This window comes from Neurospora crassa, linkage group VI (assembly GCF_000182925.2).
Source record: "Neurospora crassa OR74A linkage group VI, whole genome shotgun sequence".
NCBI classification, from domain to species: domain Eukaryota; kingdom Fungi; phylum Ascomycota; class Sordariomycetes; order Sordariales; family Sordariaceae; genus Neurospora; species Neurospora crassa.
In genome coordinates, this window is record NC_026506.1 from 724,132 (window position 1) to 748,454 (window position 24,323).

Here is a 24,323-nt window from a genome sequence, read left to right on the forward strand (position 1 = left end):
CACTAGATACATTAAGGGCAAATCAAAGACGGTATGATTTTTTTTCCCCTTTTCTTTCTGGTTGTAATGTGTTGTTTTCCCCTCTTTCCCACCATCAGATAAGTTCTACTGAATAGAGGGATTGATTGTAATCATCGTAGCAGCTATAGCAGTCTATAAGCTGTGAAGAATCAAAGAGCCGAAGGGTGGGGGGACGGGTATCTGGGCTTGAGATTGAAAAAAAAAAAAAAAAAAAAAATAAGAAATAGAGAAAGAAGTTGAACAAAGTCACACCCACACGCCCACGCACACAACACACACACGGCTGGCTGGCTGGCTGGCTAAGACGCCAACAGGCTGAGACGGCTCGTATGTGAATGGGGTTGATTTTGATAGGACATAGGGAAATTCTATGATGGTAATGTTCTTTTCTTTCTCTTCTCTTTTCTTTTTCTTCTTTCCCTTCTCCGAATGGCCCGAACAAACGGGAGCACTGCTACATTTTCACTGGCTAGCTGGTTTCTTTCCTCATTGATGGGGTTGACAGGATTGGTTGGGATGGATGGCTAAGTAAAGCCCGGATCGTTAGGAGCGACGAAGGGTTATGTAAACATCGATGAAGGGGTGAATCATTATGATACTGTTAATGTATTGGAACTGGAGGTGGTGCCGGTTTCGGTATCGGGAGCTTGAAGATAGTTTTGATCCTGTAATTTCTGGAATGACTCGATGGTGGTTGGTCGTTTTGAGGGTCGGTTGTTAAAGCAGGCTGGAGGAAGGTGCAGTGGTGAGTGAGGTTGGCGAGCAGGCGAGGTAGGCACGTAGGGTCAAGGAGGGGTAGATAAGTACCTATTCTACCTAGGTACCTAGGTAAAGTGAAGAAGGAAAGAGGCTTGGGAGATGGCAAGGAGGGGTTGTTGTATGTTGGTGGCTTGAAGACCCGAGGTTGGTTGTCCGTTTGTTACCTACGTGGTGACGTTGGTTGTCGTTGCCGCTTTTGGGAGCTCGGGAGGTACCCAAACAGACAAAACAACATGAATAGTTGACAAGAAGAAACTTGAAGCTTATTTGTAGTTAAAGCAAATGTAGCTTCTTGCATAGGTTGGTATCACTATAGGAGTGATGTAAAGAAACTCGAAGCTATCTTCTCAGACATTCAAGACATAGCGAGGGACTCGAACATATGGGACCTCAAACAGCTGTAAATACATTTTCTACATATGTACGAACTTCTGCTGCCTGCTGCTGGATGTATGTACTGCATAGTATGTATCTCGCCCGGCCCACGTTCATCGCGGTAACACAAGGAACAGGCAGATAGGGGTTGTCAATGTCATTGCCTAGTTGACCTGAACACACAGTTGTTTGATACGCCGGCTTTTAATTTGAACGTGAGATTCCTGTAGAACCACGGAACAGGCTGACTTGCAAACGAAATACTTTGCTGGTTGGCAGTGACCGAACCGTGAAGAGAGACAAACAACTTAACAGACGGCGGGAGCTGAGTCCTGTGACATGTGGATTCCCTTGTGAGATGGCTGATTGATAACTTGACGCATTGAACGCCTCGCATTTTACAGCGCGAGCGCGTGATGCATTTCCACTTTGCTGGCAGAAAGGGGTCCGTCGGATGTAAGTATCGATAGCGGATACTTTCGGACTGTTGAACGAACTGAAACTGAGAGAGATGGCTGATTCCGCTTGTGCCCGGCAGGTGGTTGTGACTTGCAGTCGTGGAGCAGCGGCGTAGGCAGTTTTCATCATTCTCGGCTCCTCTTGCCTGCTTTTGCGGGCTCTTCTTGCTGTACTATGTAGTAGTGTAAAATTTCGTTCGGTCTTGTCTCCGTAATTCCATAACCCATGTGTGGGCGGAAAATCCAGACCCCCCTCCTCTCCCCTCGGGCCTTGACGGTACTTACGTAGGTAGCTAGTCAGTGCAACCAACTGACTTTGATGCAAGGGCAAGAAGGCGCAAATGAGGTGGGATTGTGGGAAAAGAGGGCCTGGCAACAGAGCCGCCGCGCCGTTGATTCTAGCTTCAACTTTGTTTTCTCGCTAGCCATGTGTCGTCAGTGTTCCTTTTTTTGGGGATTCTGATTCTCATCCACAGATGACCGCAGATTCGGGACGGGATCGAGATGTCTGAACTCTTGAAGCGCTCGTTTGCTGGCTTTGGCCGCACAGACTGCAAGCGACGACCAGACGAAAGAGGGGTCCGACCAAAAGAAGCAACTCAGCGTGTGCTTGGAGAGCTTTGATTGGTGAGTATGAGTTTCCACCTGCAGACTGTTCTTCTCCGCTTTGGACCCGTTTTGACAGTGCGCTTAGCAAAAAGCTTACTAGATGCACCGTCAACTTCAGTTCCGTGTTTGTTCCAGTTCCCTTCCAGCTTTGAGACGCCTGGTTCCGTCATGCCTCGCAAAGCGCATATAAGACGCCGGCAATGATGGGATCACTCTGTTATTTTAGGTTTACTTCACTATCACTTTGATGGGCCCTCGATAACGTTGTTCATCTGGTGGCATCATCAACCCTCTAGCGACGTCCAAGAGAAAATAATTGAAGAAGCGATACGCCGACGCTGGAGGCGGGGCTACACTAGATCGTGGTGGGATGAGGCAAATGAGGCGCAACCAGACGACGTAACCGTAGCAATGGACCCCTGGAGGATCAACCGACGGCAATTGTTGCAAACGACCGACATCGTGGGGCCGGGCTCTGGGGGCTGAGTGAACCGGAGTTTGTGGCGACAGGACGGGCAGAACTCAGAGAAGGACGAACGAGTCAACGATGATGGTCAGCAGCAGCCTCTGTTCCCGCTGTCCGGAACCCAGATCAGCCTCCTCAATGCGCTGCAGCTCTCAGCTGATAGCGATGACAAAGCGTGGAATTGTTGAACTTTGCCATTGTGAACCACAACGAACTGGGGTATTATTAGCAGGTGGACATCCAACTTCTTCTTTTCTGTTGGCTGCCGGGCTGAAAACCTTACGTAGCAGTGCAGTTTTCGGAAAGACGGAGCGGAGAAATGCCACTTTTTCCTTCCAGGCACACGCATCTGCCTTTTTTTTTTTTTTTCATTTTTTTTTCCTTCTGTGTTCAGTGGGGCATCTTTGTTTTGGAATTGAGAACGGTTCCGAAAGAGGTGGGGCACCCTCGTGAATTTTCCGCTGAACGGTGCACTGCCATTCGACCAACTCGAGTCTAGCCAGCTTCGCGGAGATCCATTCTGGAAACCCACCTGCATTTGTTCATCTCCATCCAAAAAGGACCCAGAGAGGAGCCCGAAGACCCTGAAGAAAAAAAAAAAAAAAAAAAAAAAAAAGGAGGGAAGAGAAATGAGAAGGGCCAAGGAGCAAAAGCAGAAGGTGCAAGACCGGAATGGCTCGATTCTTTGTCTTCACCTCGGTTGAGCTGTCTCAACCCGGGAAAACTTTAAATCACTATATCAACATGAATCAACCTTTGAAATTTCACAACTGGCTTTCATGAGGTGGGGGTTTCGTTGTCGTCACTGATCAACACTGTCAGTGTAGGGTAATAATGGCCGATCTGTTTTGATAGTTGCTGTTGCTGTATGGTGACGATGGAGAGCCACTGCAAAGCATCATTTCTGAGGGGTTTACTGAGCATGCTTTTCCCAAAGTCTTTGGGAATGTCGTCAGGTCTTGTCATATCTGCCAGAGTCTCTTCGCTTCGGCTTCTCTCTGCTTTCCCTCTCTCCTCTGGTACGTCCGCCGTGCTCGCGGATCCTTCGGATTGGCTTTCCACTTTGTGCAATGCCATTGGTAGAGAGCGTGCCGCCACTCCGCCAGCCAATCGTGGACCCCAGAATTCCAGATCGGATCTAGTTCATCGTGGGTCAAGGTTCAACGTTGGCGTGCGTGCGGTCGTGCCGTCTGCCTGTTTTTGGCTCCCATCCATGGATTGAAGTGGTTTGAGATGTGGTCATGCTATGCTGGTGTTGTTCGGTGCTATCATGGTTGTAGCTAGACAGCTGTATGTGTTGTCCAGTGTATTCCCTTGTCGGAGCAGGCAATCGCGCTTACATTCCCGTCATACGAATGCGATAAGATTTCTGGTAAACGATTGACATTTTCATTTTCCTTCTTGGGTAGAGGTGCAAGTCGCGTTGCTTTCGGTTATGTACTATGCAGGACTTTCAAACACTGGCAGCTGCTGTTGCTCCTCTTTCTCCCGCGTGCCTTTCGACGCGCAACTTTCCACTTTTCTGCTGCAACCTCTCAATGCTGCAGTGGGTGCTGTTCTGCTTCTCACCAGCTGCTGCCGGGCAGTTACCTCTACGAGTACCAGCGCATCGATTACGCGTGTAGGGTACACTCGGCAGGTTGACCCCACACTGCTTAAGTTTAGGAATCCACATCCATTGGATATTGCCCGTCTGTGTGGATTCTTACCGCCTTTTCGAGAGAAAATAGTGTACTGTCATTGGCGGATCTGATGTTTTTAGCCCTCAGTTCTCCAAACTACCTAGGTTCTCAAGCTTGGTCGTTCTTGGCTTAGGTTCAACGCCAACAGACACACCCCCTCCCCCCTGTCCTGTCGAGTGTCCATGCCCCTCTGTCAACGGCAGTCTGGGTGAGTCTTAGCTGCTGTCTCGAGTCGCCAGCCAGTCGCCCCCTTCCATCATCGCAAGATGGGTTGCACTCCGTCCCGCACGGCACAGCTTGAATCCCACTGTACACCCCCCCCCCTTGCCCCCCTTCGCCAAACGGCAATGCAAAGAGGGAACAATGAAAAAAAAAAAAAAAAAAGTTACGGGCGACGCTTTTCCCATTGCGCGTTCCATCCACACCAGCGCAACGGTACTCAACCCACCACCCGTGCCACTCACCTGGCACCCATCCACCATTGCTTTTGCCATTTCCACTGCCGTTCGCAAGGTGCTTCCATCCCGTCCTCCCATCATTTTCTTGCACTGTCCCTGTCTCTTCGTTGTCTTGTCTTCCCTCTCTATGCTGTTGTTGTTGCTTCTGCCGAGTGCTCATCACTGTCCTCCTCCCCCTCCATAACAGATAGACTCCCCCCCCTCCATCATCCGCCACCACCGTCGTCTCTGCTCTCTTTCTTCTCTTCCTCCCTCTACTCCTTTTCTCTTCAAATTTGTTGCAAAAACGCTCATCATTCTGAATCGTGGTTTGGATAGCTATCGTCTTCGGGAGAGAAAAGGGTTATTCATCATATTCTTGTTATCTACTACTTTTACAAAAGAGTTGTTGGCGACTCGAGGCAAGAAAAAAAGAGACTCATCCTCCTCTTCACTATCTTGTCTGCTATTCGTGCACGTTCCCTTGTTGGCGTGGTTCAGAAGCAAAACATTGTCGATCTCGTCAAGTCGTCACCACCACCACCATCCCATCTCGACAAACCCAAGCCTTCCGCGCCCTCCCTCCCCCAAAACGAGGCACCCTCCACGAGCCTCCTCCTTCTCCAACATCTCCAACACGACTGTGAAGCAGGTGTCAAGCAGTTGTTGACGACTCTACGCACGCCTTGCTCACGCATACGTTACTCTTAGCCTGTAACATAATCAGTCTCAGCTCCAAAAAGCCGTCAATCTACGACCACGCACTCCTTGTCTACTTCGTTTCTAGACTACCGCAACCATGCCTTACAACACCCGACGCAAATCCCTCTCCTTGCCCTCGCTCGGCATCCACGTCCCCGTCTCCAAAGACTCAAGAGCCGCCGCTGCCGCAGGCAAAGCCTCAAAAGAACAAAAGGACTCTTCTCACACCAGCTCCCACACACGATCAAACACAGCAGCAAACATGACCTCGCCTACTCCATCAAATACAAGCAGCTCGAAAGCGGAGTCTACCTCCTCCAAGAAGCTCAAGCGCACGCACAGCGCTGTCGAGACCGAGGGCCGCGCGCATCCGTCCGAACCCCAACAGAAGAAGCGTGAGGAGCGCGAGACTGTCAGGTTTCAAAACACACCCCCTCCCTCCCCCGGCGGGGCGCGCCAATCTGTCGAGTGCGACGATCCTCCTAGGCCAATTGACTTTGAGGCTATCAATGATGACATCGTCGAAGCCGTTATCGTCCAGCTCCAAAATACCGGCAACAGGCCGCACTTGGTCAAGGAGCTTGCCGCCGTCTTGATGCAGCAGCTGAAGATTGTTCAACAGTGAGTTCACCTTCTGCCAATTGCCGTTGCAAGAATGCTGTTTCGCTAACTGGTCGTGCTTCTGTCAGATCTGCCAACCCATGTGCCATTGTTTCGTCTCGCTTGTCTACATTCCTTAAGAGGACGTGCTGGAACGTCTCGTCTCCGTGCCCAATTGCCAAGGAGCTCGAGTCTGTTCACCCGCGCCGCACATATTTCTATCTTACCACATGCCCCCACCAGCCGCTCCCCGACCCGGCTCAGGCGGCTGCGCTAAATCTTGCCTCGCGCGCTATCATCTCGCCTAGCATCTCAAGCGCCGCATCAGGGACCGATGAGTCCGACCTGGACCGACGACGTGAGCTTAGCCCCAGCCCCGAGGTGGATCTCTCGAGCCCCGAGTTCGACGACATGGAGGACGATGTCCCCATGCCCAGCACACCAATTGGCTCATTCTCCACACGCTACTGCCTGTCCGGGGCCCACTCCTCGAACAACAGTCAGAACGGCCGCAATCACCGCGCCGTCTCTCCTCCGCTTGAGAAGGACGAAAAAGAGTTCACACAGACCGCTACTGGCCTCCAAAAACGGAAACTCAACGGTGAACTCTCTGCGTCTTCCCCTGTGAATACCGCTATGGACATTGACTATTGCCCCAAGGATGACAACGTGTTGTTCGGTGAGCGGACCTCGTATCTTACGAGTCCTGCGATGAAGCCATCCTCGACCATGATGTCCTTGAACTACGGCCGTAAGGAATTCGGCGGTACGAGTGAGTCCGAGAGCTGGCGCAAGCTCGATGCGATGCTCGAGTGGGATCGCAACCCAGAGAACATTGAGCTCGATGAGCTTGATTGCCTCCTGGATGATTTCTAAATCTCCTTTTTTTCCCACACCATCTTTCTCATGACTATTTCTTTACGACTGAAGTCGGGATTTCTGGGCAACTTCCAAGTTTCGGAAGTCAAGCCGTGTGGTGCAACGGCGCAACGTGTGTATGATTGAAGCAAGTGTGTGCGCTACCAACAGATCATTTTGATGGGGTTTTCACAGGAGTTCACAGGGGGGTTTACAGGGGCATTTACGGATTGGTTCATCCCATAGACGAAGCTGGGTCACGAAATGGCGTTTATGACTTTCAGCTGATGTGGGCATGTCAAGGAAGGTGTCAGACGGTTGGCTTTTTGAACATTTCTTTTTGCTTTCAAGGGATCGATGGAAATCTCCCCCCCATTGCACTTATTTGGTTTACAACAAACTTTTTGGGGATTATTTTGCTCCTTTTTTCCCCCTTTTTTTGGTCAGTCATCCTTACCAGTAATGGGAGACGGAAGGATGCCGCGCGCACCTGGGAATGGTGCCGTGATGAGGAGAGAGAAACACGAATGGCCTGGATACCTAGGGATGGATTTTCATACATTAGGAGGACGGAGATTGCGTTGTCAAGCGAATACCCTGGGCGCAGCATGTCGCCGAACACTGCGACCCAACCCACTTCTTTTTCGAGTCTCTTTGCAACAACAGACAACTGGTTTTTTTTTTGGTTTAATTCCACGGTTGCAAAGAGGCGCAGCAAGGCCAGTCAAGCGTATGAAAGGAACGAAAGAAGATGGAAAGTTACTAGTACTTTCCGGATTTCCTGCCCCTTTCTCGAGATATAGAGAGCGGGCAGTATGTGGTGATACACAAAAGGGAAAAGCCAGAGAGGATGAGATCAGAGAAGAAAAAAAGTATCGTGTTCAAGATAGACAAAAGGACAAGAAGGGGGAAAAAAAGTATCTCAAAGAGAAAGAAGGTGATTGAATAAAAAAAAAGACAGATCTGGAGTTTTTATATACTACTGCTAGAAAGCTCGACTCATTCCTATATTTAGAAAGAAGACAGGCGCTTCCTATTTCCGATGCTACTTTTTTTTATTCAATACCCAACGATGACTGTAAATCAATCAGTGTCCGAGACTTATATATGATGCACATGTTGCCAACTAATCGACCTCTACCAAACCTGTCCTCAGATTTGGACGGTCGTCAATGACGAATAATTCACCCTTACATTGAGTAGTACTTCACGGGAATCTGCAGATTCAGAGAAAGATTCAGGGGACTACGGTATCTCGCACTGCATCAAATGAAGTATTACACAAAAGAGCGAGATCCCGTTCGTGTATGTGTGGTACATACATACATACATACATACATGACATCTACCTATCTACCTATCTACCTCTACACTTATCTGATGCCCGTCCGAGAACTCATTCAGGGCGGCGTCCATGAATCGAATAAAAAGTAAAGAAGAAGAAAGATATCCAGAATACTTATTAATGCAATTAACTAGATCAACCTAGGTAAGTAGCGAAGATTGTGGGTTGTAAGCAAGAACAGGCAGGATAAACGTATGATACTTTTTTTCTTTCTTCTTCTTTATACACGCAAAAGAAGCCATCGAGGGATTGATTAGTGGTTGGTTGAGTGTAGATATGTAAATGAATGTACAATCAATGAATGAACTGACCCTTTGAGATATGTAAGAGGCCCCTTGTTGTTTAAGAAAGAGACGAAAAAGCAAAAACGGAGGGTAAAAAAAAAAAAAAAAAAAAAAAGGGCGGCCGAGTACGAATCATCACACGTGAAATGATCATCGCAAAAGTACTACTGGCAGTAAAGTATCTACTGAAAAGATGTACTACACACAATTTTGAATCCTTACAATAAATCTACATAGTAACTACCACCACTTATCCCTTTCTCTTCTTCTTTTCTTCTCTTCTTCTCTCTTTTTCTCAGCGAGTAGAACAAGACGAAACGGAATTGGCACACAGTACCGAGTATAACATTATAATCTCTATTCGCTTTTGTTCCAAACTCCTATTATTTCCGCTTTGTTGGTGGGAGATTATATCCATGCTAATTACATACATCAATCACCATTCCATACTTTAAGCTTCTCCTAGTACCCTCCCCTCGCGCCTTGTCTACTGCCCTATTCCGCCACCGTTGTTGATCGTCTGTCAGCACTAAAGTCTCTGATTCTGCTTTTTCGGATTGCATCTGCGACTCCGGCCTCGGCTTCTGGCTTCTGGCTCTGGCTCTGGCTCTGGCTTGGAAAGAGGTTTCCAAGACCACCGTGGCCAAGAGACCTCTGGGGGCGGCACATATCTCCACCCTAGCTCGACTAATGCGTCTCTGCTGCTCCATGGGCCCTGTGGTATAAACGAGTCTCCATATGAGGACATTAGATCTCCATCATAACCACTTCGGTATATACAACCTAGCAACAATCTCCCCAGCGAGCCCTGGATCGGCGAACGGCCGAACCCCCATCTCATCTGCTCCCCACCGGTTATCGAGCGGTTCTAGTGCTGGCGAACCTTATCCTCAAACACTCTCCGCACCTCAGGGGTGGCCTTGATGAAAGGCAGCTCAAAGAAGTTGTACTTCTCGTTCTTGACTAGCTCCATGGTGGTGATGATCAGACCCCACGGGTACGGCCAGTAGCCTATTAACCGTTCAAGGAGGATCCGAACAATCTGCTGCCGAATGTCCATCTCCTCGGGATCCGTGGAGGCGACGTCGTGGCCAAAGAAGTCAAGGAAGACTTGAATGAAATAGTGCGTGTGGGCGCTGGTGAAGCGGAGCCAGTTCGCCATGCTGTTCAGAACGAAGTACCTCGTATCGGGGGAGAGTTCCGTGATGAGCATTTGCAGTGTCTTGAGGTCTGGTGCGCCGGGGACGAACACAGAGGCGTCGTTCCTGGTGGCGGCGCGGTTGACGGCAAAGTTGCCAATATGCGTGATTACGGCGTCGATGACTTGACGGTTGACGTCAATGGGAACAAAGCCATAGTCCGTCGTTCCGCTACCAGTCCTAGTGATAGCGTGTGTAATCTGCGCAATGGCATCTTCGGACGGGCCGTTCTGCAAAGCCTGATCCAGAATGTCAAGCAGCCCCAGTTGGCGTAGCTGCTCGGCAGGATCGTAGACACTGATCGCTGCTTCTTTGATATCTGCGATCTGATCCAATTTCAAGCCGGGCTGGAAGGCATCGGTCGGCTTCGCGGCCGAAGCAGGAGTAGCCAGTAAGATCATGTTCCTTAATTGCGTTGCGTGAGGCGGCAAGCTCTGGCACAGCAGCACATGGTTGGCAGACACGTAATCGGGGAAATCATGCCCCAGGATGATGAGGAGCTTTAGGACGGCCTGGTACATTTCCTTGGCGAAGATCGAGAGCTCGAGCGGCTTCAGCAGCTCGCCCTGGTAAGAGAGCAAATCCCGAAGGATCTTGGTGTACGCCTCCCAGCCCGCGTTGTTAGCCATTTGAAGCATGGCTGGCTGGAAGACACGGTGGGTGACAAGTGTGAGCCAGCCAAGGACGAAGCCTGGGTAGAGGCTCGGCCGCAGGTCGTAAAGACGCTCGGCAAAGCTAAGCATGAAGCGATCACGCTCATTTTCTGGAAGCTCCTCCAGAGAGTGAATGCCGTGAAGGAGGTAGGAGAAGAACCGAACAAACACCCGTGAGTTGAAAGCGTCGCCACGCTTGACGTGGTGGCTATTCAATACCAGCACCCCAAGGGCGAGGATGGAATCAATGAAGGCAGCACGAGCCGTTTGTCCGTCGGCATTATCTTCGTGGGACTGGAAGAAGATGAGGATCATTTTGCCTAAAGCATCAATCGCCTGGTACGCCTCCGTTATCGTTCCATTAAGGTGAACAACATGCTCGAAGCGGTCCACAGACTTGTCAATGGCTAGGCGTGCAAACATGAGGAAATCATCAGTGCTAGCAATGACTCCTCTGGAGCGCATCTGCTGTACAAAGATCGTCGATGACTTGGAGGAGGAGGCGGCAGGGTTGTTGCAAAGGTGAACCCATTCGTCAAAGACATACTCCATCTGGTCCTGGCGGATGGCGAGGATCTCTGCCGGAGTGAGGCCTTCAGGCAAGTCCGGAGGAGGGGCAAGGATCTTGGACTTGAGACTCTGGCCTCCTGGAACATCCGGATTCTCACTGATCCAGGCCCATGCTTCCTCCAAACTGCGGACAAAGTCAGCATAGAGCGCAAGAGGGCTCTCACTCAGCAGCGTAAGATCCACAAGCTGCTCGAGGAACTCGACGGATCCCTCTTTGCGTTGCTGGAGGGCCATAGACATGGCTGCATCAATGCTTCTCCAGTCGAGCAGGTCCGTGCCGAGCAGTGCTGCAATGAGCGAAAGGTTGAGGAAGTATTCCGCTGGTTGTTGATGGAAGAGACTCCTGATCTGCTGGCTCGTGGCCGGACCGGCAATCTTACGGAGGGTTTCGAGGACATGGACGAGACTTTCAAGCAAGAGGGTATCGCCTGGCTGTCTGAAGATCAACTGGGCGATCTGGGTTGCGGCATATGCTGCAAACTCTTCAGACGTCTGCTGAGTCTTGATAATGAGTTGCACAAGAGCGTCAATGATGTCCAGGACTTGGTGAGCGCGGGGCAGTTCATTGAAGTGTTCCTCGGTGGCACCAGTGGCGGCCGCGGTCAGTGACTCCAAAAGCTTGTTGACTCTGTCAGCAATGGTCCTGGCATCCACCTGGTTAAGCCCGGCTTGACGTCCGTTTGCCAATCCGCCACTTCCCTGGGGGTAGTGCTGAAGCTGACCACCGAGGTGAGGAAGCGAAGGTGTCTCCGCAGGTGTGGGAAGGGCCGAAATGGTGTTGAACTGATCTCCGAGGACTTCATTTGCGAGAGACCTGGCATCCGATGTGGAGGCTGCGTGGGACGGTCCTGTCGTCGAAGCGACTGCCCTCGGCTGTCGGGCAAAGTCATCGTAAATAGCCATTTGCTCCGCGTTAAGACCAGTCATGCTTGGGTTCAACTTGAAGGGATGAGGAATGGTCCAGGCCCAGCGAGTGAGTCCAGGATCCATGTATGGCTCATTCGGACGCTGCGCACGATGCCGGCGTCTGGCTTCAATTTCAGGTTGAATCATCTCCTCGATCTCCGGAACCGCACGGTCTTCAGCCGACTTCTCGATTACGCTAGAAGCGAGATCCAAATTCGAGTTGATGCAGAGCATGATGATACCCTCAGGCAGCACTAGACCGATCTCAGCCGAGAGAGCACGAAGGTAGTTGGCCATGTTGGAGCGAAGGGGTTCCTTGGACGTGACCAGGGCAAGACTGCCCGCAGTTGACTTGACCATGTTGATCGCCGCGTCCCGCACCCGGTTCTCATCAGGCTCGGTGGCAAAGTCCTTGTGGATCATTTGCTGTGTGGCTATCGCCGCAATGGTCACGGACCTGTCAACCACTGGCTGGATGATCTCCTGCAGGGCTCGCGTAACTGCTTGAGAGGTAATGCTGTGCAGTTTGGCTTGATCAATGACTTCGGTTGGCGGGATCGAGAGGCTGGCGGAAAGGTCGGGGATCGGAAGAGAGGCATGAGCGGGGAGGCCACCCGCGACACTACCCATACCGTTAATAGAGGTGTTGTCGTAGGGCTCAAGCTCTTGCCCATTCAGATCAGGAACTTCCTCGACAGGAACCCGGTTGAGAATCTCGCCAGACGGCTCAATGCTCTTGTGGTCCAGCTTGAGGCCCTTGCACAAGACCTCAATCTCGAACTTCAAGTTCAGCTTCAGCTCGGCGTTGTGGTACAGCTCGATCAGGAGATGGATAATGTCCATCAGCCAGGGATTGGGTGGCTGGAAGACCTCTGATGAAGCTCCTTGAGCGAGGACCTTGCAGACGAAAGGTATAACAATCAGGAGACGCTTAGTATCATGCGCTTCCATAAGCAACTGTTTGAAAGCGATATTTCTATGCTTAATGGGCTTGTTTCTCGCGAGCGTCAAAAGACCGAGCCAGCCGCCCAAATTCTTCAAGTGCGTCCTCTCAGTTGAGTTCTGTAGCGTAACGTCGGAATTGAGCATTCTCTGGACGCTGACATAGGTCTCCCTCAAAACCTCGGCCCACAGTGACTTATCCTCAAACATCTTTACCAGGTCAAGGTAAACTTGATGGTAGTTCGGCTGCATCTTGGCACGTTCTTCAACCAGGTGGCTAGCGAACCACTGCTGATGCTTGGTCTCCAACATGTCGCGAAGGTCCTTGTACATGGTCTGCAGTGTAGTTTCAGTAAGGTTGTTGAGGAAGAACTGAATCTTGCCCTGGGCCTCGGCGGTTGGGTCCTCATAAATCACCCCCGGTGGAGGCGGATCAACGTTGACCGACGCGAATGGCGGCGGGTGCTGCTCCGAACCGTGAGCCTCGTCAAGGTTACCGTTTGTCATGTTGTCGTTACCCATGGTCGCGCCAAGCGGTAAGGCGCCTCCGCGGGCGCGCATCGTCTCCTCCTCGTGCTCACGAAGAACATCTTCGGCCTTCTTGCGGGCCTCGGTATTCTGAAGACCCGGGATGAGCAATAGCTGCGTGCAAAACCCTGGCCATTCGCGTAAGCGAGGTAGGAGTTGAAGAAGAGCTTGCAAGCCAAACTTGTACATGGGCTCCTGGGGTTGATGGTCCCGGACAGCCTCGAGGATCATGCCAAGTCCGATCTTGAGGGGCAACTCCGAAACGAGCTTGTGAGAGATGATGCCGCCGAAGAGCACAGCCGTGGTGGCGAGCGCCTCCAGAGGATAATTCTCATAATGCGCGTATTCATCGAACAGGCCGTGAATCATGCAAGCAAAGGTGTCTTGTTCGAGAGGATCTCGCGAGTGCTTGTACTGGTCGAGAACCTCAACGATGGTTCGTACCGCGACTTCGTCGCTGTACATTTTCTTGTAGTGCTCCTCCATTCTAACATTAGCAGCCTGGGGTAAGGAATTCCCATCACGACCATTGGCGTCAATAATGTCATCGAACCCTTCGCCGTAATTGATAAGCCTCGGGTACGCGGTGATACATTGCCTTTGGACCACAATAAGCTCCGGGATCGGCGACTTGGGCAGAAACTCCTCCAGGATCTGAAGCATGGCAGACACTGTCCGAACCTGCAGGGTGGTGCTCTGCTTAGGGGCACCGGGCCCAGAACGCTGATACTGCAGTTCGAGATTCGCCTTGATCATCAGGAACTGAAGAAGGGCCGAGGCCATCTCGGTACTCCGTTCTGCGTTCTTCTGTGCCCACTCCTGCAGGTCGAGGTAGCCCTCGGCGTGGGCTAGAGCAGTGAGATCGAACCCAAAGCCATTGATTAGATAGACAAGCTCCTCGAGCCAGCCTTGCCGTATGGAATGCTCGAATATTTGTGGCAGGCATATCGGCCTGTGCGCGTGGGCATCTATCAACCTCATTTTGACCCAGTCTTTGTCCCACCTCCACAGGCTATTCATCACGAAATCGGTCTCGGGTGATTTGGCTGCCCATAACGACTCGATGAACAAGTCAACCAGAGCGTCCTCAGCTAGCTTGGGCCAAGGCTTGGGCACCCTGAAGGCCGAGACCACAAAGATGGCCACTTGGGGAACGACGACATCCTGGAAAAGACGCTTGGCTTCGGTACACTTGGAGGCGTGTGTAGAGTGGAGGGCGACGTTGAAGATGGCAGACATGGCCGCTTCGGATACCAAGGGATGCCTGACTGCATATGCGGCCGTTTCCCGGATCATCTGGGGTGCTTGTGCATAGTCGTCCAAGGTGAAGGTCGGCTTCAGGCCCGGGATGGTGGTGGCGTCCAGCTGTTCAGGCAGCAGTGAGGTGTATGCGCAGACAAAGGACATTTGAGTCTCTGGGTTTTCCCACTCGCCACCCCATAGCCGCTGAATATCAAAACCCTGGCTGTCGTCTTGCGCTATCGGCAGCAGAGCATTGTAGAGACGAAGAAACTGGGGCGCAGTGATTCGGGCACCGCTGTGATCAAAGTACGAGACCACATCCTGCCATCTGAAGGTACCTGGCAGAACACGCCTGAGAGCCGTGACAAGAACCGAAGGGTTATGCGGAGGGGTTTGGCTGATGGTCGTATACATGAGCGCGTGGGATACCTGCTCCTCACTCAACTGGCAGTTGGCCGGACGATTCCGGAGGTAGTTATAGCAAGTCTCTTCATTCTCGGTGAAGTCTTGCCCGGTCTTGTGGATGTAGAGAGTCAAGGCATTCGGGGGTCGGTCTGCCAGTAGTCGCATTAGATCAAGTGCGGACAGCACTTGAGAGGGAGGCAGCGGGTTCGAATCGGGATTTCCTTGGATGTATCGAGACTGCACATTATGCTCCAACTCCTTCTTTGCTGCCGCGTTGAAATTGGGCGGGTGGACTTGAATGAAGCGATCGAGCAACCCAGCGATAAAATCGGGTCCAAGCATCGTGTGTGTGCCGGACGATTTGCTGAGAATGTTGCCAAACATGGGGAAGTTTGTTGATAAGATGGCATCGGCTAGATGGAAGGATCGGGGGTCAGCAAACAACGGGCCGAGGCCACGAAAGCAGCCGGGGAGAGGCAATGGGAAGGCCTACCCTTGGTCTTGAGATCGGGCTTGCTCCCAAGCTTGAAGGCAAGCGCTAGAACAGTCTTTTCAAAAGCATCGAGCTTGAAATGTTCCATGAAGGTGGAAAGATCAAAGTCGCGGAAGAGGTCTTCTGTGCCTGTCTCAATCGCCTCGGCAATTCTCCTGGACTGCTCAAAGTCTTGTGATAGCTTCTTCACCTCTGCGACGAGCTGGTGGTAGGTGGTCGAGTTGACGCCCTGCCATTTTTGGTTCGGAAAGATTTGGCCGGCATTGCCGACCACTAACCGCTGAAAGTAAGACCGAAACCCTTCCATGCCGTTCTCATTAACTATCTGGTAGGGAGGAACAAGGCCAGGTCAGCGAAGCTCGGAGCACGTGTATAGACGGCACGGTCGAGGATGGGCAACGTGGTAATAACGGAGTGGAGGGGGTGACGGAGGGCGATTCGGGCGCAGCTGTTGTTGCGGATAGGTCTGGTTATGGACAGGTTGCCCGAGCCGAGTGGATAATGCCGGGGCAATACGGTGACTCGAGGCAGAGGGTGGTAGTCACGAGGCTGGCCGCGATCGCAGGCTGTGGCAGCACGGAGACGGACGATGGAAGCGGTCGCGGCGCGGTTCGCGATGACGAGATGATGGCGCGGACGTGGATGCGGGAATGACAGCAGCAAGCGTACCTTTTTTTTCAACGAGTCGGTTTCGGGGTCCCACTTGCGAGGGATCGATGTGTGTGTCCTCGGTGATGGATTGCTCAAGAGCAACTAAATCTGGATATCTGGGATGTTGGTCAGGGAGCTTCGACTTGTGCTGGTGGGGCTACTTTTGGACTGGGGTGATTGAGGTTGCTGTGACTAGCGCCATCGGCCTAGAGATGGTATGGTACAAGCTCGGGAAGGTGGTACTGCAATGACGATGAATGTAGGGACGGGAATGGAGGTGAGTTGGGAGACGGATTGCTTCAGTTGGGAGTAGAATGAAGCTGGAGTAGTTCTCCGTCGTGAAACCACCATCCAGTAGGTAGACACGAGGTAGGTAGCCTTGAGTGGCTAGACGTGGTACCTGTGCTGTGCTCCGGGATGAATGCCGGCAGGCACACAGAGATTACCTAGTGTAGGTGTACCTGGCAGCTGCAGAGACGGGGGGATCCAACGAGCAACTACCTCTTTCACTCTGCACACTAGAGGTACTTAACTACCGCGTCCCATCCTCGCTTGTCCTGACACGGAGTTGCAGACGTGGACGTCGGTGGTGGTTGGTGGTGGTGGTGGTGGTAGTAGTCCCGGTGTTGGTGCTTGTGACGGCCAAACAAGGAGGAAGATGAAGAGGAGGGAGGAGGGAGGGGGGAGGGGGGGGTTGTGGAGGGGGGCGCGCAAAGGACGGAGACTGTGCCAGATAATTGAATACGTAGGTAAATGCTCACTTCGGTGGTGGTGGTGGTGGTGGTGCTGGTGGTAGTTCTGTCTGGTACGTAATACAAGTCGGTATTGGTGTGTGTGTGTGTGTGTTGTGGTGGTGGTGGTGGTGATAAATGACCGTAAAAACGAGACTTGGTCTGGTACGGTATCGCTCGGCCTCGAGATCTCCGTCACTTTGTAGGGTTCGGGTGAGCGAGGCGTCGTCAATTTGGTCGGAGGGCGGCGGCGGCGGCGGCGCGGCGGAGCGAGGGGCTCTCTTCGCTGTCTTGTCTCTTGACGGCGGCGGTCGGGGTATCGGCTGGCTCGACAACACTAAGGACGAGGCAAAGTGCGTGCGGACGTAGCGGGGCTGCCGGGCGCGGCGTCGACGGTTATGTTTTGGATATTGGTCGGGGCTCTGGACTGCGGAGTTGCGATCACAAGTCAAGGGGGAGGAGAGAAAGATGGACGACGGATGGATTCTGGATTCGAGTCTGGTTGGCTCCCAGGCCGGAGTGGTCCCGTCGTTGTGCTTTTTCCGACGTGTGAGGTTGGCGCATTCCACTTTCACAGCGCATGGAAGGCAACGGTTGCCGCAGGGCAGCTCGGGTTGGGGGTCCACTCCTCTGAGAAAGAACAACGCTGCGGTTTCTTCCATGTGCAGGCCCCGGGCATTCATTCAACAGCACCTGGCGCAGTAGGTAGAGATAGGTATCTCTAGGTAGGAGGTCCCGTCCCGTGTCGCGCCCGCTCCCTCACCCCCCCCCCCCCCCCCCTAGGTGCCTCCCCTCCAACTGCCAGTGCAGCAAGCCAGCAACACCTAGGCCAACAGCGGCAGAGTTTGGGTGTCAGTGCGGTACGGGGAGGTACTTCCTGCCAAGGCGAGCAGCGGCGGTCACCGGCAGGCAATGCGGGCAGGCAACTTGAAGAGCCCCAGATGGAAGAGGGCAGCACAACGGCAGGACCTGGGATTGAAGTGTGGCTCGTGCGTCATGTTCCGTACATACCTCTAGTATACTGTAACACCAGATCTTTGTTGCGCTTCCCCTTCCCGTCTTCAACTGAACTTCCTGGGCATTTATTATTGGATCGGAGTGAAAGCCGCCGTCCGTTGTTACTCTCGCGGCTTCTTACAGACGAAACTGAATTCTTTCTATTTTCATCTGAAGAACTCCCACCTGTCTGTAGCTCATCCACAAACGCTTCCCCTTCAAGAAAGACATCATCTCTACGGTCCCTTGATCATGACATTTGGGGTAATCAGTCAGACCCTGAGTCCAGTCACTATCTCTTTGAGCCGAGGTGATCTTGGCTGAAGAGGATTAGCAAACGACTGTCAAGAGCCGTCCGAGTTTGTGACAAGAAGAGAAAGAATTAATTTAAAGCCAACAACAGCAACAATGTCATCAGTACTTTGTGGTTCGGCAACCCACATGTTGCGCCAAAAGACAAAGAGGACTGCAAAAAGACTGACAGAGCAACCGACAGACCAGAGACTCTTCAAAGTATGGAACAACCTAGTGTATGTCTTTCACAAGTTGACATTGCAGTGTTTGGAATATCAGGCGCTCTGGGCAAACTGATGACTGCAGGTCACAAGAGATTCTTTATCAGATCATCAGGAAGCCCGCATCCAGGCACATATGATGTCGACGTCGTCGGGTCCCCATCCAGGACAGTTCGATTCGAGCTGGGATTAGCCTGCCAAGATACCGCGCAGTGTTTATTGGCGCTACAACTACATGTCGAGGGCCCTATAGTCGAGCCAAGACTACCCATCTCTGGAACATACAACAGACAAGCTGACTGAACGACCTACCTTATGATCATTCATCATATCTCACGCAATCCAGCTGAATGACATCAGCTAGCTCATATCATATCACACATTACATTTCACATGACCGGCATACAGATTCAAAGGCCTCTGCGACTGAAACATCACATCTCTTGTACATGGCATCCGTTGACGTTGTCTTGCGAGATCTTCTAATTTTCCATAGGAGAGAAAGCAAAAAAAAAAGTGAGCAACAAAAGCAACCAAGTACCCGACAGTTGGCAGCAACAGATACGTTACCGAACACCCCACGATCATGACCAAGTTTCGCCCACACACTTTCGAGGCGTGTTCATCGGTGCTCATCAGTTCCATCAGCTGCCCACCTTTCCGTCCCGTTCGTCCCCAGCACCGGGTGCGGGAGGGCGGCATGGAAGGCGGTAAAGACATTCGAGCTTGGATCGACCAAGCTAAACCCTTTCCATGTTGCTCGCAGACAGACGTCCAGTGACGGCTCTCTTCTCAGCAGTCCTCCACAGCTAGAGAGGGGTCTTTGCCAAAGATATTTCAGCGAGCTTCACACACACGACTTATCACCTTCCAGAACCTCTCGGTCCGCACCATATGCCTCTGCCGGTCCCTCGCGACCCACTGATCCAGTCAGTTACCATCTACGGACCAATCCCACCTCTGTCAGAAAACCCGCCCCCTGGACGGTTGCCTCTCCTGGACTGGTGGTGGGCGGTTGGTGTGCGCAAGTGTGGTCAACGCTGGATATAGACTGCTCAAGCTGTTCTTGGCAGCTATCTTGGCAAGCACTTTACCGCTGCTGGCTGGCCTATCCGTGCAACTAAATAGTCCCCAAGTCTGCTTCCACAACTCTGTCGGTCTTGGCCACCGCAACATCTCTCGACCTTGTTCCCAACTTTGTGCTGCTCTTTGCCTGTAAAACCAAGACTCTGAAGAAGCATACAGGATCCGATCTGCTCAGCACAGTTGGGTGCTATTATGGACAACAATGGCTCTAGCGGCTCCACTGACAAGGCTGTAGAGCTGGAACCGCTACGGCCGCCCACCCGACCGCCGACAGTGGGGAGTCGCAGTGGGACGGCCACCGGCGAGTTCGAGAATGCGGCAGCAGCCGTCACGGCGGCCGTCGGCCTTCCGCCTCACCACCACCACCAACAACAACCTTCGGGCCAAGACCCCTTTGCCGGCCGATCCTCGCAAGAAAGGGCCCGTGATGAAGCCAGGAAGATCCTGCAAGGTCATCCCATCATGACCAACTTGCGCAACATCTCCAAACCCACCGTGGGCAGCGCCGTCACGTTGGCCGACTCGGAGCCCGGCTGGGCTGTCATTGACGGTGATATTGGCGGTCATGGCTACAATGAGACCAAAGTCGACCTCATCGCCGTGCCGTGTCCCGGTGCGGATCCGCTTCACCCATGGACATGCGACCCGGTAACCGACATGGATTCTGGCTTTCCGGAGAAACCTGGCACGCCAAAATCCTCGAGGCCCCCTTATGTATGGATTCAACAGGGAATCCGGAACAAGGAGCCCATGATTCGGGTGCTGGCGTACAAGCATCGAGGATTGAGAGAAGGCATAAACATCGACATGCTGGCAGTTGACTTGCTGGATCAAGTACTGCAAATCCGCCAAGGCGTGGTAAGACCTTCCTACCTAAAACCCAAGAACAGGAACCACGTGTTTCTGTTGCTTCATTGGAACTTCCAAGACTGATCGACCTAGCGCCCGTCTCGTCCTCTCTTCTTCATTGCCCATAGCATTGGTGGCTTGGTAGTCAAGCGGGCTTTACTCAAGGCCCATGAAGACAGCCGATACAAGGATATCAGAAACAATTGCCATGGCGTTGGCTTCTTTGGTATGGACCCTTCCTAACCGGACTTTCAACCATGTAACAAAAAGATTAACATAACTCAGCCACCCCTCACCGGGGTTCAAGTTACATGTCCATGAGGAACCTGAGGGAAAGCGTCCGCGAGTTACTTCAGTTGCAACGGCCTCTACCCAACTCGCTGATCAACCAGATCAAGGTCAATACCAACAACAATCCCTGGCTGGACAAAGTGCACGAGCAGTTTGTGGACATTGCAAGTGAACTCCGCATCTGGTCCTTCTACGAGACCATTGACAGTGAACTCTCCAACACGGGTGCCGACTTTGCCAGTGAGGTCAAGTTCACGGCTCCCTTGGTGTCAGTCAAGTCTGCGTTGCTTGAATTGGCTAGAGAAGATGTCTTTGCCATAGACAACAGCCATGCCAACATTGCATCGTTTGGGCCCAACAACATCTCCACCATGCATGATTTCCTCGAGGACTTGCATATGGCTGTGCTGAAGGCTAAGAGTCTAAGCAAGCATATCCATCACCCGCTGAGGCTGAAGGACCATGTCAAGGTGGAAATAGTCGGGTTTTACGAGGACTCTGACCCGGAATCGGACTCCAGCACTCGGCTTTACGCAACCAAAACCCAACTTGGCCAGTATCTCCAAAAAGGAGCCGAGCCGTTCTTGCAAGACCGGCTGAGCAAGGTCCAACACAAACGGCATCTTCTGACACGCGCTTTCACGCTCAAGTCCTCGACGGTAATAACAGAAACAGACGATGACGATGGCACTGGGCCATCCTCGGAAGTGGATAGCGATGCCAGCAGTCTCGGCAGCTTCTCTGCTCCGTCGTTGATTGTCGATCATGTTAGTAGCACTGGGCCGGACTTGATTCACCCAGAACTCTTTGGTCGGTACGGTGCCGCACATCACGCGAAGAAGAAAATTACCTGGATCCATGTCCCCTTCAATAACCCCATATGGGCAAAGGTCAGTTACCTCGTGTGTTTCTCCTCTCTCTTGCCTGTTGCTAACCCCAAAAATAGGAAGTTATCAAGAGAATCGAGGAAACCCGCGGCCAGAACCTCCAGAAACTCCTCAGCCGCGAACACTGGCAGTCCAAACAAGTGCAAGGTCTCCAAGCCCAATCCCAGCCCTCCTTCTTCAAGCCCTGCGCGTGTCTCGTTCCCGCAGACGCCGGCCTACCCACCTCCCCATTCACCACCCCTCTCGTCGACCGACGGGTCAGCCTCCCCGCCAGCCCGCGCTGCGTCTACCTCTATCTTCCCTACCTGCACTTCGACACCTACTGCAACATCATCCGCCGGCGCAAGCTAATCGAGAAGCGTCTCGACCACGGCCGCGCCAAGCCCGTTCCCGAGTACGTCGAGCACCTCGAGTCGCTCGAGCTGAAAGTCATCTGGGAGTACATCGGCTTCGACCCGCCGCTCAACTGCCGCCGCACGCTCGACCAGTTCGCTTACCCGTCCCTCAAGGACACGCACGCCCGTGATGATGATCAGATGCTATACAAGCTGACGAAGCATGACCAATCGTCGCACAACGAGAAGGCGCACTCGAAATTCGCTGTTGATCCGCCCAGCCGAAAATCGGCGGTTACCTCGGTTTGCACTGCCAAGGGCTCTGATCATGACAGGGAGGAATACGACGATTCATGCTCGGAAGACGAGTCCGAGTCCGATTTCGATTTCGAGAGTGACGTCAAGGATGGAAAGCTGCTAATGGTCGACCAGCTTTGGTTGTGGGCGATCGACAACGATACACTGGCTACTTTCTTCCCGAAAAGAGAGTCGAGCCCCAAGGAGGGGACTTTGTTCCAGCAGGCGGATTTGCGGAATATTGTGTACAACGAGCTGAACGGTGATTTGACGGGCAGAACCGATAACGCGCTGGATCTGGCGGCGTTCATTGTGTTGCATGCGGTGATGGCGTTTGTGGAGCTGTCGACGCATAAGGATTTGGATATATTTAGGATTTTTGAGGAGGCTGTTAGCTTGCTGGTATGTAGTATCAGCGATGTTGGGATGAAGGGTATGGGACGCTAACGTGAACAAAACAGGCTGAGAGAATGACGCAAAACATGCGCCGGTTCCGTACGCAGAACTTCATCAGCACGTCAACTGATGACTTGGACGACGACGATGGCGGCAGGACGCTGTCGATCAAGGAGCGGCATAAGCGCGAGCTAGAGAAGGCCGAAAAAGAGAACAGAGAGAACACATCGGCGCTGCTGGAGCTGAGAGACATGGAAGATGAACTGTCGACGCTTCTCCGCTTGTTCGAAACTCAGGAGGGAGTGGTCAACCAGCTCAAGGAGATATACAACAACCCGAGTCTGAAGGAGATCACCAAGAACGGCCAGGGTTATCTCGACAAGGCTATGGAATATTTGACGGAGTACAAGCAGCTGACAAGCGAAATGGTGAAGAGGGTGGAAACCACCAAGAAGGATGCAAGTGTTCACTTCCCCATCTATTCCCCGGTGGTTTTTTTTTTTTTTTTTCTTTTTTTTTTTTTCTCTCTCTCTCTCTCTCTCCTCCATCCATGTCTCTCTCAAACTAACATTCGACAACCGCCAGTACGAGAAAATGCTCGAAATGGCCCAACGCCAAGCTCAAGTCGACGAAGTCCGGTGGTCGCGCCTCCAAACCGAGCTTGCCGCCTCTCAAAACCTTTCGGTCATGATCTTCACCACCTTCACCGTCATCTTCCTCCCCCTCTCCTTCTTCACGGGTATCTTCGGCATGAACACACGCGAATGGCACGACGCCGGCGCCGACCCCAACGACCCCGACGGAAATTCCACAATCCCCACGTTGGGGTACATAGGCGCCATCGCGCTTCCCGTCTCCTTCTTCCTCATCTTCACTTCTCTTATCGCCGCTTTCTCATCACGCGTGCAAGGGATCTGCAAGAAGATCTTCAAGGCGACTACGGGAAAGATTAAAGGGGGGTATAGAGCGATCAAAGTGGAGGCAAGAAAAATCGAGCCCGAGAGGAACAAGATGCGCAAGCAGAGGAAGGAGGCGATGAGGAAACGCGCGAGGGAGGAGGAGAAGGCACGCAAGCAGAAGGAGTTGAGTTATGATTTTTGGGCGGATGTGATGAATGCGAGACATGAGAGACATCAGATTCCGGATGTCAATAAGCATGATTTTTGACTTTCGGTGTTGGGGTCTGCTAGGCTTGGCAGGCGGACTTCAGCGATTGAAGGGGAAGAGGGACTTGAGAGCGGAAAGGGTGAGAGACGGGGGTACGGGCAGATGGGAGAGAGGGATAGGGGAAAGGGGAAGATGAAGGATACAGACGAGTGGAGGATATACCATTGATATAATGAGGAGGCTGGAGGAGAAAAGTGAAAGGATGGATGAGGAGGAGAGGAAGATGGCGATGATGTCTATGAATACGATACGATACGACATGACGAGATACGACGAAACAAAAGTTTTACAACGCTGTATGTATGTTTCTTGGACATAATTGTTTTCTTCAAGAAAGTACGTATAGTTTGAATACCATACATAATGAAGGTCATATATGTGAACCTACAACAGCAGCTGTCTTGTATATCTCTTATTGGCAAGGCCTTCGGTTCAACAACCAGATCCTCTTCCCTTTTGTGCTACACGTCTTGATACTTAGCCTCTAAGTTGGCACACCATATAACCCATATCTCACGCGATTGGTCTCTTGTCACCATTCAAGGTATGCTGTGTTCAGCCATCACGCATAGACTCTGATGGCTACGT

At 52.2% G+C, this 24,323-nt stretch overlaps 4 protein-coding genes across 4 annotated transcripts; 3 read left to right on the forward strand and 1 right to left on the reverse strand.

The window, feature by feature from the left end:
• The first annotated feature begins 2,004 nt into the window (after positions 1-2,004).
• NCU17073 (hypothetical protein) lies at positions 2,005-3,174 on the forward strand. The gene has a single exon (XM_011396779.1). The coding sequence runs from the start codon at positions 2,770-2,772 to the stop codon at positions 3,139-3,141; it is 372 nt and encodes a 123-aa protein (XP_011395081.1). The 5' UTR covers positions 2,005-2,769; the 3' UTR covers positions 3,142-3,174.
• A 1,708-nt stretch (positions 3,175-4,882) lies between these two features.
• NCU04765 (hypothetical protein) lies at positions 4,883-8,010 on the forward strand. The gene is made up of 2 exons (XM_955205.2): positions 4,883-6,130; positions 6,199-8,010. The coding sequence occupies exons 1-2, from the start codon at positions 5,607-5,609 to the stop codon at positions 6,983-6,985; spliced, it is 1,311 nt and encodes a 436-aa protein (XP_960298.1). The 5' UTR covers positions 4,883-5,606; the 3' UTR covers positions 6,986-8,010.
• A 921-nt stretch (positions 8,011-8,931) lies between these two features.
• On the reverse strand, positions 8,932-17,460 carry NCU04766 (Ccr4-Not transcription complex subunit). The gene is made up of 4 exons (XM_955206.2): positions 16,947-17,460; positions 16,204-16,301; positions 15,535-15,859; positions 8,932-15,454 (listed from the first exon to the last, which is right to left on the reverse strand). The coding sequence occupies exons 3-4, from the start codon at positions 15,839-15,841 to the stop codon at positions 9,465-9,467; spliced, it is 6,297 nt and encodes a 2,098-aa protein (XP_960299.1). The 5' UTR covers positions 15,842-15,859; positions 16,204-16,301; positions 16,947-17,460; the 3' UTR covers positions 8,932-9,464.
• A 1,602-nt stretch (positions 17,461-19,062) lies between these two features.
• Positions 19,063-24,125, forward strand: NCU04767 (hypothetical protein). The gene is made up of 6 exons (XM_955123.3): positions 19,063-20,371; positions 20,456-20,588; positions 20,648-21,543; positions 21,600-22,574; positions 22,634-23,026; positions 23,154-24,125. Exons 1-6 carry the CDS (start codon positions 19,706-19,708, stop codon positions 23,733-23,735), a joined length of 3,645 nt encoding a protein of 1,214 aa, XP_960216.3. The 5' UTR covers positions 19,063-19,705; the 3' UTR covers positions 23,736-24,125.
• The last annotated feature ends 198 nt before the right edge of the window (positions 24,126-24,323 follow it).